The sequence below is a fragment of the Heterodontus francisci genome, chromosome 13, assembly GCF_036365525.1.
Source record: "Heterodontus francisci isolate sHetFra1 chromosome 13, sHetFra1.hap1, whole genome shotgun sequence".
NCBI lineage: Eukaryota > Metazoa > Chordata > Chondrichthyes > Heterodontiformes > Heterodontidae > Heterodontus > Heterodontus francisci.
The window spans coordinates 44,417,535-44,437,695 of record NC_090383.1 but is presented as its reverse complement, the minus strand read 5'-3'; the positions used below and the strand labels follow the sequence as shown (position 1 = coordinate 44,437,695).

General features: G+C 47.1%; 1 protein-coding gene across 2 annotated transcripts in view; it reads left to right on the top strand.

Annotated features, from left to right (window-relative positions):
- tcp1 (t-complex 1) overlaps nucleotides 1-20,161 on the top strand; it is a 71,121-nt gene that overhangs the window by 6,529 nt on the left and 44,431 nt on the right. The window contains exons 2-3 of one of the 2 annotated variants that reach the window (XM_068044743.1): nucleotides 11,714-11,873; nucleotides 14,652-14,737. In XM_068044743.1, the coding sequence (XP_067900844.1) occupies nucleotides 11,801-11,873; nucleotides 14,652-14,737 (159 nt within the window). In that variant the 5' untranslated portion in view covers nucleotides 11,714-11,800. The remainder of the gene's footprint in view (nucleotides 1-11,713; nucleotides 11,874-14,651; nucleotides 14,738-20,161) is intronic. The other variant, XM_068044744.1, reaches the window with a different exon arrangement.

Genomic DNA, 20,161 nt, shown 5'->3' with positions numbered 1-20,161 from the left:
GGCAGCATCTGTGGACTGAGAAGCAGAGTTAATGTTTCAGGTCTGTTACCTTTCATCAGAACTGGCAAAGGTTAGATATTTAACAGGTTTTAAGCAAGTGAAAGGAGCCAGAGGTGGGGGTGGGGGGGGGGGGGGGGGGGGTGGTGGTGACGGTGAGTGAGAACAAAAGGGAAGGTGTGTGATAGGGCAGCAGAGGGCAGGAGAGATTAAATGACAAAGATGTCATGGGGCACAGGCAAAGGGAGTGGTAATGGTTGTGGTGAAAGACAAAGCATTAGTCCAGAAAGAGTGTTAATGGCAGAATAATCAACAGCTCTGTCCAAAAGCACAAACATGAAAAAACAATTTAAGGCTGGCACATGGTTAAAAAATAAAACAAAATAAATTAAAATAATAATTTAAAAAAGGCCAGTCATGCTCTGAAATTGTTGAACTCAATGTCGAGTGCCTAATTGGAAGGTTGTCTTGCATTGAGGTTCACTGGAACACTGCAGCAGGCCAAGTATAGAAATGTGGGTATGAGAGCAGTGTGGTGAATTGAAATGGCAAGCAACTGGAAGCTCGGGGCCATGCCTGCAGAGTGAGTGGAGGAGTTCTGCAAAGCGGTCACCCAATCTGCATTTGGTCTTCCCAATGTAGAGGCGACTGCAATGTGAGCAGCGAATACAGTATACTAAATTGAAAGAAGGACTGGTCTGGTCCAGATGGACTGGTCAGATGGGCAGACAAGTGGCAAATGGAATTCAACCCGGAGAAGTATGAGGTGATGCATTTGGAGAGGTTAAACAAGGCAAAGGAATACACGATTAATGGGAGAATACTGAGAGGTGTAGAGGAAGTAAGGGACCTTGGAGAGAATGCCCACAGATCCCTGAAGGTAGCAGGACAGGTCGATAAACATAGAAAATAGGAGCAGGAGTAGGCCATTCGGCCCTTCGAGCCTGCTCCACCATTCATTATGATCATGGCTGATCATCCAACTCCGTAACCTGTTCCCGCTTTCGCCCCATACCCTATGATCCCTTTAGACCCAAGAGCTATATCTAACTCCTTCTTGAAAACATACAATGTTTTGGCCTCAACTGTTTTCTGTGGTAGCGAATTCCACAGGCTCACCATTCTCTGGGTAAAGAAATTTCTCCTCATCTCAGTCCTGAAAGGTTTACCCCATATCCTTAGACTATGTCCTGGACTCCCCCTCAATCGGGAACATGCTTCCTGCGTCTACCCTGTCAAGTCCTGTGAGAATTTTATAGGTTTCTATGAGATCCCCCCTCACTGTTCTGAACTTCAGCGAATACAATCCGAACCGACTCAATCTCTCCTCATACGTCAGTCCCGCCATCCCAGGAATCAGTCTGGTAAACCTTCGCTGCACTCCCTCTATAGCAAGAACATCCTTCCTCAGATAAGGAGACCAAAACTGCACACAATATTCCAGGTGTAGCCTCACCAAGGCCCTGTATAATTGCAGCAAGACATCCCTGCTCCTGTACTCGAATCCTCTTGCTGTGAAGGCCAACATACCATTTGCTTTTTTTACCGCCTGTTGCACCTGCATGCTTACCTTCGGCGACTGGTGTACGAGAACACCCACGTCTCACTGCATATTCCCCTCTCTCAGTTTATAGGCGTTCAGACAATAATCTGCCTTCCTGTTTTTGCTACCAAAGTGGATCACCTCACATTTATGCACATTATACTGCATCTGCCATGCATTAGCCCACTCACTCAACTTGTGCAAATCACCCTGAAGCCTCTTTGCATCTTCCTCACAACTCACCCTCCCACCCAGTTTTGTGTCATCTGCAAATTTGGAGATATTACATTTAGCTCCCTCATCTAAATCATGAATATATATTGTGAATAGCTGGGGTCCTAGCACCGATCCCTGCGGTACCCCACTAGTCACTGCCTGCCATTCGGAAAATGACCCATTTCTCCCTACTCTTTGTTTCCCGTCCGCCAACCAATTTTCTATCCATCGCAATACACTACCCCCAATCCCATGCACTTTAATTTTACACGCTAATCTCTTATGTGGGACTTTGTCGAAAGCCTTCTGAAAGTCCAAATAAACCACATCCACTGGCTCCCCCTCATCAACTCCACTGGTTATATCCTCGAAGAATTCTAGTAGATTTGTCAAGCATGATTTCCCTTTCGTAAATCCATGCTGACTCTGTCCGATTCTACCACTGTTCTCTAAGTGCTCTGCTATAAAATCTTTGATAATGGACTCTAGAATTTTCCCCACTACCGACGTCAGGCTGACTGGTCTATAATTCCCTGCTTTCTCTCTACCTCCCTTTGAAAATAGTAGGGTTACATTAGCTACCCTCCAATCTGTAGGAACTGTTCCAGAGTCTATAGAATCTTGGAAGATGACCACCAATGCATCCACTATTTCTAGGGCCACTTCCTTAAGTACTCTGGGATGCATACCATCAGGCCCTGGGGATTTCCTTCAATCCTATCAATTTCCCCAACACCATTTCTCTACTAATACTGATTTCCTTCAGTTCCTCTCTCTCCCTAAGCCCTGTGTTCCCCACCATCTGGGGCGGCACAGTGGTTAGCACCACAGCCTCACAGCTCCAGCAACCCAGGTTCGGTTCTGGGTACTGCCTGTGCGGAATTTGCAAGTTCTCCCGGTGACTGCATGGGTTTCTACTGGGTGCTCCGGTTTCCTCCCACAGCCAAAGACTTGCAGGTAGAAAGGTAAATTGGCCATTGTAAATTGCCCCTAGTGTAGGTAGGTGGTAGGAGAATTGAGGGAAGGTGGGGATGTGGTAGGGAATATGGGATTAATGTAGGATTAGTATAAATGGGTGGTTGATGGTCGGCACAGACTCGGTGGGCCGAAGGGCCTGTTTCAGTGCTGTATCTCTCTATGACTCTATAACATTTCTGGTATGATATTTGTGTCCTCCTTTGTGAAGACAGACCAAAGTGTGCATTTAGTTGGTCAGCCATTTTTTTGTTCCTCATAATAAATTCCCCTGTTTCTGACTGTAAGGGACCTACATTTGTCTTCACCAATCTTTTTCTCTTCACATACCTATCAAAATTTTTACAGTCAGTTTTTATGTTCCCCGCAAGCTTGCTCTCGTACTCTATTTTCCCCTTCTTAATCAATCCTTTGGTCCTCCTTTGCTGAATTCTAAACTGCTCCCAATCCTCAGGTCTGTTGTTTATTCTGGCAAATTTATATGCCTCTTCCTTGGATCTAATGCTCTCTCTAATTTCCCTTGTAAGCCATGGTTTGGCTACCTTTCCCGTTTTACCTTTGCACCAGACAGAGATAAACAATTGTTGCAGTTTATCCATGCTCTCTTTAAATGTTTGCCATTGCCTCTCCACCGTCATCCCTTTAAGTAACGTTTTCCCAATCCGTCATAGCCAACTTACGCCTCATACCTTTGTAATTTCCTTTACTAAGATTCAGGACCCTAGTCTCAGAATCAACTGCGTCATTCTCCATCTTGATGAAGAATTCTATCATATTATGGTCGCTCATCCCCAAGGGATCTCACACCACTAGATTGTCAATTATTCCTCTCTCATTACACAATACACAGTCTAGGATGGCCTGTTCTCGAGTTGGGTCCTCAATGTATTGGTCCAGAAAACCATCCCGTATGCACTCCAAGAATTCCTCCTGTATGGTGTTGTGACTAATTTGATTTGCCCAATCTATATGCGATTAAATTCACCCATAATTACAGATGCTCCTTTTTCGCATGCGTCTCTAATTTCCTGGTTAATGCCATCCCCAACATCACCACTACAGTTTGGGGGTCTATATAAAACCCCCACTAATGTTTTTTGCCCCTTAGTGTTTCTCAGCTCTAACCATACAGATTCTACATCGTCAGAGCTAATATCTTCCCTCACTATTGCATTAATTTCCTCTTTAACCAGCAATGCAACTCCACCGCCTTTTGCTTTTTTTCTGTCCTTCCTAAATACTGAATACCCCTGGATGTTCATTTCCCATCCCTGGTCACCTTGCAGCCATGTCTCCATAATCCCAACTATATCATACCCGTTTACATCTATTTGCACGATTAATTCATCCACTTTATTACGGATCCTCCGCGCGTTAAGGCACAAAGCCTTAAGGCTTGTCTTTTTAACATTACTTGTCCCCTTCTCTCTATTTTTCACTGTGGCCCTGTTTGATTCTGGCCCTTGATTTCTCTATCACTTTTCTTATTCCCCTTACTGTCTTTTGTTCTTGTCTTTGATTCCCCCCCTCCTCTGACTCCTTGCAAAGGTTCCCATCCCCCTGCTATTTTAGTTTAAACCCTCCCCAACCACATAAGGTGGTTAAGAAGGCATATGGAATACTTTCCTTTATTTGCCGAGGTATAGAATATAATATGCTGGAACTGTATAAATCATTAGTTAGGCACAACTTTAGTACTGTGCGCAGTTCTGGTCACCTCATCACAAAAAGGATGTAATTGCACCAGAGAGAGTATAGTGGAGATTTACGAGGATGTTGCTGGGACTGGAAAGGTGCAGCTATGAGGAAAGATTGGATAGGCTGGGGTTGTTCTCCTTGGAACAGAGAAGGCTGAGGGGAGATCTGTTTAGTTTAGTTTAGAGATACAGCACTGAAACAGGCCCTTCGGCCCACCGAGTCTGTGCCGACCATCAACCACCAATTTATACTAATCCTACACGAATCCCATATTCCAATAACATTCCCCACCGGTCCCTATATATTTCTTTACCACCTACCTATACTAGGGGCAATTTATAATGGCCAATTAACCTATCAACCTGCAAGTCTTTGGCATGTGGGAGGAAACCGGAGCACCCGGAGGAAACCCACGCGGTCACAGGGAGAACTTGCAAACTCCGCACAGGCAGTACCCAGAATCGAACCCGGGTCCCTGGAGCTGTGAGGCTGCAGTGCTAACCACTGCGCCACTGTGCCGCCCACACAATGTACAAAATTGTGAGGGGCCTGGATACAGTGGGTGTGAAGGGCCTATTTACCTTCGCAGAGAGTGGCTAGGGGACATAGATTTAAAGTGATTGTTAGAAAGATTGGGAGATGAGGAAAATTTCTTACATCCAGAGGGTGGTGGGGGTCTGGAACTCACTGCCTGAAAGGGTAGCAGAGGCAGAAACTCTCAACTCATTTAAAAGGTGTCTGGATATGCACCTCAAGTGCCATAACCTGCAGGGATATGGACCAAATGCTGGAAGGTGGGATTAGACTGGGTGGCATGTTTTTCAGCAGGTGTAGAGACGATAGGCTAAGTGAACTCTTTCTGTGCCATAAACTTTGTATGATTTCTATGATTCTAAGTACAAATAAATCGCTGCTTCACCTGAAAAGAGTGTTTGGGGCTTTGGATAGTGAGGAGAGAGGAGGTAAAAGGGCAGGTATTACACGTCCTGTGATTGCATGGGAAGGTGCCGTGGGAAGATGACGAGGTGTCGGAGGTAATAGAGTAGTGGACCAGAGTGTCAAGGATGGAACAATCCCTTTGGAATGCTGATAGGGAAGGGGAGGGGAAGATGCATTTGGTGGCATCACGCTGCAGGTGGCAGAAATGGTGGAGGATGATCCTTTGGATGTGGAGGCTGTTGGGGTGGAAATTGAGGACAAAGGGAGCTCTGTCGCGGTTTGGGGAAGGAGGGGAAGGAGGGAAGGGGTGAGGGCAGAAATGGAGGGAAGGGGTTAACCACAGTGGGGGGGATTCTGAGGTCGAGGAGAAAGATAGACATGTCAGAAGCACTGTTGTGGAAGGTTGCATCATCAGAACAGATGTGTCAGAGACGGAGAAACTGCGAGAATGGAATGGAGTCCTTACAGGAAGTAGGGTGTGAGGAAGTGTAGTCAAAGTAGCCGTGGGAGTCGGTGGGCTTATATTAGTGGATATTAGTGACTGCCCTTGACATCAAGGCAGCATTTGACCGAGTATGGCATCAAGGAGCCCAAGCAAAACTAAGGTCAATGGGAATCAGGGGGAAAACCCCCCGCTGGCTGGAGTCATACCTAGCGCAAAGGAAGATGGTTGTGGTTGTTGGAGGTCAATCATCTCAGATCCAGGACATCACTGCAGGAGTTCCTCAGGATAGTGTCCTAGGCCCAACCATCTTCAGCTGCTTCAACAATGACCTTCCTTCAATCACAAGGTCAGAAGTGGGGATGTTCGCTGATGATTGCACAATGTTCAGCACCATTCGTGATTCCTCAGATACTGAAGCAGTCCGTGTAGAAATGCTGCAAGACTTGGACAATAACCAGGCTTGGGCTGATAAGTGACAAGTAACATTCGCGCCACACAAGTCCCAGGCAACGACCATCTCCAACAAGAGAGAATCTAGCCATCTACCCTTGACATTCAACGGCATTACCATTGCTGAATCCCCCACTATCAACATCCTAGGGGCTACCATTGACCAAAAACTGAACTGGAGTAGCCATATAAATACCGTGGCTACAAGAGCAGGTCAGAGGCTAGGAATCCTGAGGCGAGTAACTCACCTCCTGACTCCCCAAAGCCTGTCCACCATCTACAAGGCACAAGTCAGGAGTGTGATGGAATACTCTCCACTTCCCTGGATGGGTGCAGCTCCAACAACACTCAAGAAGCTCGACACCATCCAGGACAAAGCAGCCCGCTTGATTGGCATCCCATCGACAAACATTCACTCCCTCCACCACCGGCGCACAGTGGCAGCAGTGTGTACCATCTTCAAGATGCACTGCAGCAATACACCAAGGCTCCTTAGACAGCAACTTCCAAACCCGCGACCTCTACCAACTAGAAGGACAAGGGCAGCAAATACATGGGAACATCACCACCTGCAAGTTCCCCTCCAAGACACACACCATCCTGTCTTGGAACTATATCACCGTTCCTTCACTGGCGCTGGGTCAAAATCCTGGAACTCCCTTCCTAACAGCACTGTGGGTATACCTACCCCAAATGGACTGCAGCGGTTCAAGAAGGCAGCTCATCACCACCTTCTCAAGGGCAATTAGGGATGGGCAATAAATGCTGGCTTGGCTAGTGACGCCTATATCCCATGAATGAATTTTTAAAAAAGGGGACAGCCTATCCCCAGAGATAAGGTAGGGATCACGACCACACGATAGACCAGGAATTCCCTCCCTTCCCCTTCCCACTTCCTCCTCCCCTGTCCCCACTGCCCCCTCCTCCCCCACTGCTCCCTTCTCCCATCCCCCCTCCTCTCCGCTCTCCCGCCCTCCCCTTTGGCCCCTCTCCCCTTCCCCCGCCTCTTCTCCACCCCTCTGCCTCACTCCTGCCCCTTCTCTCCTCCCCTCCCACCCCTCTCCTCTTTCCCTCCCCCTCAACCCCCTCTCCCATCACACCCTCTCCCCTCCCTTCCCTCCTCCCCCCTTCCCCCTTCCATTCCCATCCCATTTACCCCTCCCCTCCCCTCCCACCTTTCCCACCCCCTCCTTGCCTGCCCCTTTCACCCTCCCCTCCCTTCACCCCTCCCACTCCCTTTCCATCTCCCCTCCCTTCACCCCTCCCACTCCCTTTCCATCTCCCCTCCCTTTCTCTCTCCCTCCCTTGCCCCCTCCCCTCCCCTCCTCCCTTCTTGCCCCCTTCCTTCCCACCCCTCCCATCCCCCTCCCCTTCTCCTCCCTTCTCGCCCCTCTCCACCTCCCTTCCCACTCCTCTCCCCGCCCTTCCCTCTCCCTTCACCCACCCCACTTCCTCTCCCCCCTCCCTTCCCCATTCCTCCTCCTTCTCCCCCTTTCCCTCTCTCCTCCCTTCCCCCTGCCATCCCATCCTCTGCCCCTCCCCTCCCCAACCGCTCACCCCAACTCCCCCTTCCCCCATCACCCCCTCCCTCCTCATCAAACCCTCCCCATCAATCTGTAACCTCATGGCACGGCATATCCCCCACACTACGATTGCCATCAAGCCGTGAGACCAACCCTGGTTCAATGAAAAGTGCAGGAAGGCATGCCAAGAGCAGCACCAGAAATACCTCAAAATGAAGTGTCAGCTCTGCAGTCCTGCCAAGTCTAGCCGTGAATGGTGGTGGACAATTAAACAATTAAGTGGAGGAGGTGGCTCCACAAATATCTCCATCCTCAGTGATGGGGGAGCCCAGCACAATAGTGCAAAAGATAAGGCTGAAGCATTTGCAACAATCTTTAGCCAGAAATGCCGAGATGATGATCCATCTCGGCCTCCTCCTGAAGTCCCCAGCATCACAGATGCCAGACTTCAGCCAATTCAATTCACTGCGCGTGATATCAAGAAACGACTGAAGGCACTGGATACTGCAAAGGCTATGGGCCCTGACAATATTCCGACAATAGTACTGAAGATCTGTGCTCCAGAACTTGCGGCGCCGTTAGCCAAGCTGTTCCAGTACAGCTACAACACTGGCATCTACCCGGCAATGTGGAAAATTGCCTGGGTATGTCCTGTATACAAAGAAAAGCTGGACAAGTCCAACCCGGCCAATTACACCCCCCCACCACCACCACCCCCCCCCCCCACCCCCCGCCATCAGTCTACTCTCAATCATCAGTAAAGTGATGGAAGGTGTAATCAACAGTGCCATCAAGCGGCACTTGCTTAGCAATAATCTGCTCAGTGACGCTCAGTTTGGGTTTGGCCAGGGCCACTCAGCCTTGTTCAAATTTGGACAAAAGAGCTGAACTCAAGGAGTGAGGTGGGAGTGACTGCCCTTGACATCAAGGCAGCATTTGACCGATAATAGCATCAAGGAGCCCTAGCAAAACTGTAGTCAATGGGAATCAGGGAGAAAACTCTCCGCTGGTTGGAGTCATACCTAGCACAAAGGAAGATGATTGTGGTTGTTGGTCAATCATCTCAACTCCAGGACATCACTGCAGGAGTTCCTCAAGGTTGTATCCTAGGCCCAACCATCTTCAGCTGTTTTATCAATGGCCTTCCTTCAATGATAAGGTCAGAAGTGGGGATGTTCGCTGATGATTGCACATTCTTCAGCACCATTCGCAACTCCTCAGACACTGAAGCAGTCTGTGTAGAAATGCAGCAAGATTTGGACAATATCCAGGCTTGGGCTGATAAGTGGCAAGTGACATACCATACAAGTGCCAGGCAATGACCTTCTCCAACAAGAGAAAATCTAACTATCTCCCCTTGACATTCAATAGCATTACCATCGCTGAATCCCCCACTTTCAACATTCTGGGGGTTACCATTGACCAGAAACTGAACTGGAGTAGTCATATAAATACAGTGGCTACAAGAGCAGGTCAGAGGCTAGGAATCCTGCAACGAGTAATTCACCTTCTGATTCCCCAAAGCATATCCATCATCTACAAGGCACAAGTCAGGAGTGTGATGGAATACTCCCCATTTGCCTGCATGGGCGCAGCTTACAGGTCTGCAAAGGAAACCCGATCCGAGCCGAATGCCAGACCTGGATGTCCGACCCGAAACCGACACATGTCGTCGGGTCCCGTCGGGGTGGGGTTGGGTAGACGGCCTTTACTCATGTAAAGATGTAAAGGCCGGCTAACCAACCCGAACCCGACGACAGGCTCAGGTCCGGTCGGGTCGGACCTCCGGGTCCAGCATTCGGGCTCGGGTCAGGTTTCCTTTGCAGACCTTTAGTGTAGCTCCAACAGCACTCAAGAAGCTCGACACCATCCAGGACATGGCTTGATTGTTACCCCATTCACAAACATTCACTCCCTCCGGCACCGACGCACAGTGGCAGCAGTGTGTACCATCTGCAAGATGCATTGCAGTAACACACCAAGGCTCCTTAGACAGCACGTTCCAAACCCGCGACCTCTATCACCTAGAAGGACAAGGGCAGAAAATGCATGGGAACATCACCACCTGCAAGTTCCCCTCCAAGTCACACACCATCCTGACTTGGAACTATATCACCGTTCCTTCACTGTCGCTGGGTCAAAATCCTGGAACTCCCTTCCTAACATCACTGTGTGCGTACCTACCCCACATGGATTGCAGCAGTTCAAGAAGGCAGCTCACCACCACCTTCTCAAGGGCAATTAGGGATGGGCAATAAATGCTGACCTAGCCAGCAATGCCAAATCCCATGAATGAATATAAAAAAACCCTCCCCCTTCTTCCCCCATCATTCCCACCCCCTCCCTACCCAATCACCCCCTCTCTCCCCATCACTCCCTCACCCACCCCTCCTATCCCATCTCCCCTTCCTCCTCCCTGCTGCCCTCCCCTCCACCATATCCCCTTCCTCCTCTCCCACATCCCATCCCTCTTCCCTCCACTTCCATTCCGCCCCTCTTGCCTTCCCCCCTCCCCAACCCCCCTTTCTCCTCCCCTCCCGCCCATCACTTCCTCGCCTCACCCATCAACTCCCTCCCATCCCTCCTTTCCCCACCCCAAACTCCCCTACCCTCATTCTACCTACCCTCATTCCCTCCCCACTTTCCCCATCACCCCTCACTCTACCATCCCATCCCATCCCCCATCCCTCCTTTCCCCTCCCCTCCCCTCCCCTCTCCTCTCCCAGCCTCCTGTCCCCCATTCCCCTCCCCCACCCTCCTGTCCCCCATTCCCCTCCCCTCCATTCTTCCTGTCCTTTCCCCTCCCTCCACCCCAACTCCCCCTCCCTTCACCCCAACTCCCCCTCCCTTCCCTCACCCCATCCCTCCTTTCCCTTCCCTTCCCTCACCCCATCCCTCCTTTCCCTTCCCTCACCCCATCCCTCCTTTCCCTTCCCTCACCCCATCCCTCCTTTCCCTTCCCTTCCCTCACCCCATCCCTCCTTTCCCCACCCCATCCCTCCTTTCCCCATCACCCTTAACCCCCTCTCCTCCCTCCTTTCCCCACCCCTCTCCTCCCTCCTTTTCCCATCTCCCCACCCCTCTCCTCCCTCCTATTCCCATCTCCCCACCCCTCTCCTCCCTCCTTTTCCCATCTCCCCACCCCTCTCCTCCCTCCCCCCATCACCCAGCTCCGCTCCCTCATCACTCCCTCCTCTCCCGAAATCTTTACTGTTATTCTTCCAGCGCTCTAAAAGCCTCAGAACATATTTTCGACCAAACTTCTGTTAATAAGTCTCATATCCCAACTCACATCCACTTCAATATCCCTTTTATCGATTTATTTTTGCACATCCCCGTAACAACTTTCATTTAAATAATACCGTGGAATGTTTTTCAACCTTCGAGATGCTATATAAATGAAAATGGTAGTGGTAGAATGTCCCCAAGTTACTGATTGTCAAGATTTATACATGTTGAAGAATTATCACTTAAGAGCAGGAAACATGCCGCTGTTGGAATACTTACCTATTTTAATATAAAAACAGAAGGTGCTGGAAATACTCAGCAGGTCTGGCAGCATCTGTGGAGAGAGAAGCAGATAACGTTTTAGGTCAATGACCTGCTGAGTATTTCCAGCACCTTCTGTTTTTATTTTTGATTCCCAACATCTGCAGTATTTTGCTTTTGTTCTTACCTATTTCAATGCTTTATTCTTAAAACTAAACGGAAAGTCAAACGGACTCAACAACGATCACGCGCAATCCTTCAGAAAAGCGCACTCGCGCTGCGTCTGACATCATCGCGCAAGGCACACTTATTTTGTTACCCAGATAACGCAGAATTCTGCAAATAAATGGCGAAAAAATACATTGTGAGAAACCTATTATAATGAAACGTTTACGCAGTCAAGGAATGGAGTTACTTTTAATTAACTCCACCCCATAGCAACCGAGTGGGGAGAATTACCCACAATGCAACAGGATCCCGGCATACACCGCGCTGCTGCTTCCAGTTTGCCTGAAGTAGCTGAAGATGGCGGGGATGGAAGGTCCGTTGAACGTATTTGGGCAGAGAACTTCTGGAGATTCGATTCGCACTCAAAACGGTAAGGGATAGTATCTTCATACTGAGCGGGAAGAAAGGAAGTTACTGCTAATTATTTGTGGGTTCTATTAGCACGAGCAATAAGATCTGGGATCATAAACGAGGGCCCTCGGGTATGAAGACACGTGCATGTTGGCGGCTGGCTATGAGGCGAAATTCGAGAAAGTTCTTTTGTCTCCGGGCTCAGGCTGGATCCGTCAAATTAGAGTGGTTGGTTGGTGGCGACTATGCACGCCCCGCCCGACTCTTGGAATGTTCTAGAATCTCCCCGCCTTAACAACTGGCCCCACATTCGTTCTTCCTCCGGCCTTCAGGAATTCATGCAGTTCTAATGTTTGTTGGATTAAAAGGCTCCACTTGTCTGCGAGTTGTATGAATCAATTTAATTAAAGCAAAATACTGCGGATGCTGGAAATGTAAAATAAAAACAAAGTGCTGGAAATACTGAAGTCTGTGGAGAGAAAAAGATAACGTTTCAGGTCTGTGACCTTGCATCAGATGACATAAGGATCGGCAACATTGTGTCAATGGAAGCATAAAAGTACAAAAAATATTGCTAGTTATGGCAAATAGTTTTCAATGTAGGCAAATGGGAGGTCATCCACTTTGGACCTAACAAGGATAGTACAGGGAACTTTCCAAATGATGAAAAGGTGGAGGTTGAAAGAGACTTTGGGATCCAAGTACATACATCATTGAAATGTCATGAACAGGTACAGGAAAAATCAAAAAGGCTCATGGAATGTTGGCTCGAGCGTTAGGATACAAGGGGTGGAAGTTTGCTTCAGCTGTACAAAGCTCTAGTTAAGCCACACCTGGAGTACTGTGAGCAGTTCTGGGCACCGTGCCTTCGGAAGGATATATTGGCTTTATTTATTTAGAGATACAGCACTGAAACAGGCCCTTTGGCCCACTGAGTCTGTGCTGACCAACAACCACCCATTTATACTAACCCTACAGTAATCCCATATTCCCTACCACATCCCCACCTTCCCTCAATTTTCCTATCACCTACCTACACTCGGGGCAATTTACAATGGCCAATTTACCTATCAACCTACAGGTCTTTGGCTGTGGGAGGAAACCGGAGCACCCGGTGGAAACCCACATGGGCACAGGGAGAACTTGCAAACTCTGCACAGGCAGTACCCAGAACCTAACCCGGGTTGCTGGAGCTGTGAGGCTGCAGTGCTAACCACTGTGCTGCCCAATTGAGTCAACCCTTTCAGGAGTGAAGTTAAACACCTTTACGCACAAAGGGTAGAAGATAGATGAATTGATGACACAAATAAAAATAAATGGGTATGATCTGGTAGCCATTACAGAGATGCGGTTGCTAGATGATCAAGAGTGGGCACTAAGTGTTTAAGGATACTTGACATTTCAGAACAGCGTGCAGAAAGCGAAAGGTGGTGGGGTAACTTGTCAATAGATGGGATCGGTGGTGCAGTCATCAGAAATGACATTGACTTTAAAGATCAAGATGTAGAATCAGTTTGGGTGGAGATTAGAAATAGCAAGGGAAAGAAGTCACTGGTGGGAATAGTCTCCAGCTACACTGTCGAACAGGGCATTAAATCGAGAAGTAAAGGGGCCTTCTAAGAAAGGTACTGCAATACTTGGGGTCAACTGTAACCTTCGTATGGATTGGACAAATTAAATTGACAAAGATAGCCCTGAGGATCAGTTTTCGGGACAGCTTCTTACAACAATATGTTGTGGAACCAACCAGGGAGCAGACTTTTTAGATCTGGTAATGTGTAATGAGGCAATTAACAATCTCGATAAAGGATCCTCTAGGGAAGAGTAGTTTTAACATGATAGAATTTCACATTCAGTTTGAGGGTGAGAAACTTGTGTCTGAAACTACTGTCTTAAACTTAAAGGCAATTACACATGTATGGAGACAGCTGACATTTAAGGTGATAATTTCATAATTCTCAACAGATATACATGATTGAGAAAGAAAGACTCTACAAGAAGAATGTACCATCCATAACTAACTAAAGAATTTAACACTGCTGCATAGCTGCAATGTTTGCCATCTACGAGATGCACTGCAGCAACTCACCAAGCCTACTTCGACAGTGTCTTCCAAACCTGCAGCCTTTACCACCTAGTAGAACAAGGGCAGCAGATGTATGGCAAGTTCACCTCCAAATCGCGCATCATCCTAACTTGGAAATATATTACCAATCCTTCACTGTCGCTGGGTCAAAATCCTGGAACTCCCGACCTAACAGCAGTGTATTTAAACTACATGGTTTTAAGTGGTTCAGGAAAGCATCACCTTTTCAAGGGAATAAGGGATGGGCATTCAATGCTGGGCTTGCCAGTGGTGTCCACATTCCATAAACAAATTTTAAAAAAAATTCTGATTTTACTGTATACAACTGTGGCTTGCTGGGCTATTTCACAGGGCAGTTAAGAGTCAGTCACATTGCTGAGAGTCTGGTGTTGCATATAGGCCAGACCAGGTAAGGATGGCATGTTTCTTTTCCTAAAGGATAGTAATAAACCCGTTGGGTTTTCGATCTGATAGCTTCATGGTCACCTTTACTGATAACTAGCTTTTTATTCGAGACTTACTTAATTAACTGAATTCATATTCATTGCATGCTGTGGTGGGATTTGAACTATTAGCTCTATTAATAGTCCTAAGTTTTAGATTACTAGTTACATTACCAGTAACAAAACCATAATGCTATTGTATCCAATTATGTGTAATAAAATGCCAAAGATAACTCTAGGCTGTTATATTTGTACATTTTTTTTCCAGTGATGGCAGCAGCCTCCATTGCTAACATTGTGAAAAGCTCCTTGGGACCAGTTGGTCTGGATAAGATGCTGGTGGATGATATCGGTGTAAGTAGAATTTGTTACTGTTTGTCGATTTTGGTCACCAAATTTTTCCTCTTTGAATTGTTGGTGTCCTCTTCCACAGGCACTGGCTGTGCCACCTGATAGCTCAGCCAAATCTCTCGTGCAAGTGAAAGTTGACTTGAGCCACAGTCAAATCCAATTTTGTCCCCTAAACGTAGATTAGGAATGGATTGCTTTTTGGTTTTTACGTTCATTGCAGTCATCCAGATTGCTGCGGTATTTATCCTGTTTCACCTCCTCCCTTCGGCATCTCTGCTTTGCAACCTCCCTTCCGACTTCCAAAGGCTTTGTTGTCCCCTCCCAAATACCCAGTTTAGTGTCCGCTTGTCATCCTGTAAAGATATGTGTATACTGAGTGTTATTAAAATGTTCGCTTAACTGAGTGATGCTGAGGTTAATTGCAGCACCTCCACTTTGTAGTGATGCAGTCACAAATTCGGTGTAGTGGAGATTGAGTCTGGAACTTCAGTCTGTGTAACTGAGCTCTAAACGACTTGCATTTGTACAGCGCCTCTAACATAGCAAAATATCCACAGGCGCTTAACATGAATGTTATCGATGAAGAAAATTTTGACATGAAACTACAGAAGCTGATACCAGGACAGCTGACCAAAAGCTTGGTCAAATAGTTAGGTTTTAAGGAGCATCTTGGAGGAGGGAGAGGTAGAGAGGGAAGGCATTTCAGAGCTTGGAGCCTCTTGAGTTGGGGATCTGCAAGATGCCGGAATTGGAGGAGCACAGCTTGTAGGGCTGGAAGAGGTTGCAAAGGTGGGAAGGGGCACGGCCATGGAGGGATTTGAAAACATGGATGAGGATTTTAAAATTAAGGCGGTGTTGGAGTGTAAGCCACTGTAGGTCAAGTATTGGGGTAATGGGTGAATGGGACTTGGTGTGAGTTGAGATACAGACAGCAGAGCTTTGGATGGGCACAAGCTTTCACATGGTGGAAGATGGGAGGCTAACCAAGGGGGGATTCTAATAGTCCAGTCTAGATGTGCCAAAAGCATGGATGAGGGTTTCAGCAGCAGGTGAGCTGAGTCAGTGGTGATGGTGCGGATATGTGGTTGGAAGTTCAAGTCAGTCAAAAACTACACCAGGATTGTGCACAGTCTGACTCAGCTTTAGGCAGTTGCTGGGGGAGGAATGGAAATGGTCATCAGAGAACTGCATTTGTGGCAGGAACCATGGTCTTCCCAATGTTCAATTGGAAGAAATTTCTGCTCATCCAGTTGAGGGACAAGCAGTGTGACAAATCAAGAGTCATTGGAGGAGTCATTAGAGATGAGATAGAATTGAGTGTCGTCGGCATACGTGTGGACCTGTTGCCGTGGGCAGCATCCTGATGAAACATGGGGGTGGGATGCAGAGAGATTCTTGGAGGGCTCCAGAGTTAATGATGTCTAAGTGGGAAGAGAAGCCTTGGTAGACCATTCTGTGGCTATGATTTGATAAGAATGGAACCAGGCAAGGTTTTCCACCCAGCTAGATGATTGAGGATAGTGTGGTCAGCTTTGAAGGCTGCAGATCACAGAAATGTTAAAGCACTGAAGGAGGCCATTCAGCCTGTTGTGTCCATGCCAGCTCTCTGAAAGAGATAGCAGGGAACGATGAGGGATAGCTTACCACGATCAGAGTTGCTTAGAATGCAATTTCTGACTTTGCTTTTACTTTGAACAGAGGAGGCTGAGGGGTGACATATTGAGATGTACAAAATTATGAGGGGCCTAGATAGAGTAGACAGGAAGGACCTGTTTCCCCTAGCAGAGAGGTCAATTACCAGGAGGTGCAGATTTAAGGTGATTGGTAGAAGGATTAGAAGGGATTTGAGGAAAAACCTTTTCACCCAGAGGGTGGTGGGTGTCTGGAGTTCACTACCTGGATTGGTGGTGGAAGCAGAAACCTTCAACTCATTTAAAAGGTACCTGGATCTGCACCTGAAGTGCTGTAACCTGCAAGTCTATGGACCAGGTGCTGGAAGGTGGGATTAGAATGGGCGGCTAGTTTTTTCAACCAGTGTAGGCATGATGGACTGAATGGCCTCTTTTTGTGCTGTAACTTTTCTATGGATCTATGGCTATTTTAGCATTGTGGCAAGGTAGAAAGCTGATTGCAGGGATTCAGACATGGAATTGAGTAAGATGGGCATGGTTTTGGAAGGCATTAATGTGTAGTATATATAAATGATTTGGAGGAAAATGTAGCTGGTCTGATTAGTAAGTTTGCGGATGACACAAAGGTTGGTGGAGTTGCGGATAGTGATGAGGATTGTCAGAGGATACAGCAGGATATAGAGCAGTTGGAGACTTGGGCGGAGAAATGACAGATGGAGTTTAATCCGGACAAATGTGAGGTAATGCATTTTGGAAGGTCTAATGCAGGTGTGACCACCTCTAGGCGCTTACCCATTGTCTCTCGAGACAAGGAGGCCAAAGAAAGAATGTGTTAAGGACTTTGGAGAGGAAAGGGTGGTTTAAGATCTGGTGATTTACAAGGACAATAGGATCAAGGGCGGCGCAGTGGTTAGCACCGCAGCCTCACAGCTCCAGCGACCCAGGTTAGGTTCTGGGTACTGCCTGTGCGGAGTTTGCTAGTTCTCCTTGTGATCGCGTGGGTTTCCGCCGGGTGCTCCGGTTTCCTCCCGCAGCCAAAGACTTGCAGGTAGATAGCTAAATTGGCCATTGTAAATTGCCCCTAGTGTAGGTAGGTGGTAGAAGAATGGTGGGGATGTGGTATTGGATTAATGTAGGATTAGTATAAGTGGGTGGTTGTTGGTCGCCACAGACTCGGTGGGGCCGAAGGACCTGTTACAGTGCTGTATCTCTCTATGACTCTAAGGGTTTTTGCAGAAAGGGGTGATTTAAAGGTGTTTGGGATAGTACCTGAAGAGAGGGAACAGTTAATATCAGCTGTGGGGAGAGGGCATCGAATTTTAGTCCTCAACCGTTTGGAATAAAAACAAGAAATGCTGGAAATACTCAAGTAAGTCTGGCAGCATCTATCGAGAGAGCAGAGTTAACGTTTCAGGCTAGTGACCCTTCAGATGCTGCCAGACCTGCTGAGTATTTCCAGCATTTCTTGTTTTTACTTCAGATTTCCAGCATCTGCAGTATTTTGCTTTTATTACTCAGTTTGGAAATGGGGTCAAGGGGAGCAGGAGATGGTTGATAAAAGCTTGGCGATAACATGGTAGGAGATAGGGTGAAATCTAGAGAAAGCTGTGAGTTCATGGTTCAGACAACAGAGAACCTTAGAAGTTTGGCCCAGTGGGCTAGGGGAAGGGAGGGCAGAGGCAGTTGAATAGATAGCCTCAATCTTTGTTACTGAAAAAAAAGTCAGTGAGCACCTTACACTTGCTATTGGAGGTAAAGACGAAGGAGGCGTGGAAGGGTTTCTGGTGAGGAGAAGCCAGGGGTTATCTTTGCATTCCAGGATGATCTTTTAAATAATAAGCAGTTTTAGCAAAGGAGAACAGGACGCGATAGTGCTTTGTGGTCCAACTGGGTCTTGCAATGAATGGTTCAACCTGTTGTCCGGTGTAGATGTCCAAATCTGCGTCCTTTGAACTTGAGGGACCGAAGATGAGGGGTATGCTGGGTGAGTGTGTAGTGGTTTTAATCAGGGCAAGGGCATCAGAGGTGATTTCATGATGAGTGGAGAGCTAAAGATTAGATAGTTGGAAATTAGAATTTCCAGTGGTAAGTGATTTGAGGGAGAGTTGTCTTTTCCAGGGGAGGGCACTGAAGGAAGTGGGTTGGGAGGGGGAAGGCAGATATGGGTCATGAGCAATATGAAGTGTGATCAAAGATGGCCTTACCTGTGCTGGTTGTGATGGCACTTGAGACGGTGAGATTGAAGGGGGGTGAATATGGGTATTGAAGGAAAGGTTTAGGGTGGAAACAAGATCATTTAACTCAGTGGGCAGAGAAATGCGAGGTGTGATGGTAGGAGGGATAAAGAGGATTTAAAACAAAAAACAAAGGGGGAATTAGGTGATATTCTCTGGTCCAGAGCAGCAGCCAAAACATACATGGGGAAACTAAGTTACACAGGCACGGTTACGTACAAGATTAAGATAGCTACAATTTGAAATATGCTGAGTAGGGAGCAGATAAAAGATGGGAAAACTAGAGTTAGTCAGAGGTCCAATAAAGTTTATATAGCTTGGGTGACTAACTGATGTCCAGGTGCCAACATGGATTAAGACCAGAGGCTGTTCGAAGGGCAGCACTTCATGTATTTCCGTGAATTAAATATTTCCTGTGGCCATATTCAAACACCTGTTGCTAGTGCCAAGTCATCCACATGAAGTAGTATTTATTAACATCACTGGTGCCTGTGGATGGACGCTCTGGCAATCATCGCTGATGAACTTAAAATTCGCAACAAAAAAACACCACTCCAGCTGCCATTTCTCCAGCTGTTAAATTGAGAATCAAGAATGTTTGTAGTGAAACAAGGTTGATAAGTTTCTATTTAAATTTTAAAGGCCAGTAGGTTCTATGAAGATTAATTCCCCTGGTGTCACTACCAGTTGATGTAACAAATCTCTGTTCTGGCCACTGTTGTTCCAACCACCAGTAATAAAAGGTTCTTGGATGGTTTCAGTGTGGCAGCCTGAGTCTGTGGAGCACATACCCCAATAACTTGATTGTCTAGCCTTCCATGTGAAGAATGGTGTTGACTCGTTGAAAGCGACCGAAGCTACCGAATAGTACAATATTGTTGGTACAATATAGCCTGCTGGACTGAACATTGTGTTCAATCATTTCAGATCATGACGGGGCCCCCCTTTTTGTTTTTTTTTGTCCTTTTTTTTTCGTATTTGGTTTTTTTTTGTTTCTACTGTGCCTACCCACTTTTTTTAATGTTTGTGCCTGGCGTGCTTTGTGCTTTTCAGTCTATTCACGCCTTCCCTGTACTAACGCTTTGTCTTTCAGCACACCATTTAACATACCGTTTGCCTTTGTTCCATGACCTTCTGATCAGTTATTCTGTGACCCTGACTTATCAACACCTCTTTTGTTATCTCTCGCCTCCCCCTTGCTTAAAACCTTTTACATTTCTAATATCTGCCAGTTCTGATGAAGGGTCACTGAACTGAAACATTAACTCTGCTTCTCTCTCCATAGATGGCTGCCAGGCCTGCTGAGTATTTGTTGTTTTTATTTCAGATTTCCAGCATCTGCAGTATTTTGCTTTTATTTGTTATATATAGTACAATATTGTTGGTGTTTTATTCAGTCACTGGATGTCACTCAATGTGGATGTGAGTTGTTGACAGCAATTCATCTGAAGGACTAACACAAATTTGTTCATATCAGCAAGACAGACCTCTACCCAGTGCTGAGAGATCCCAGGCCCCCCCTTTTAATCCAACCTCCAGTTCTGCTGAAGAGACCTGTTTTT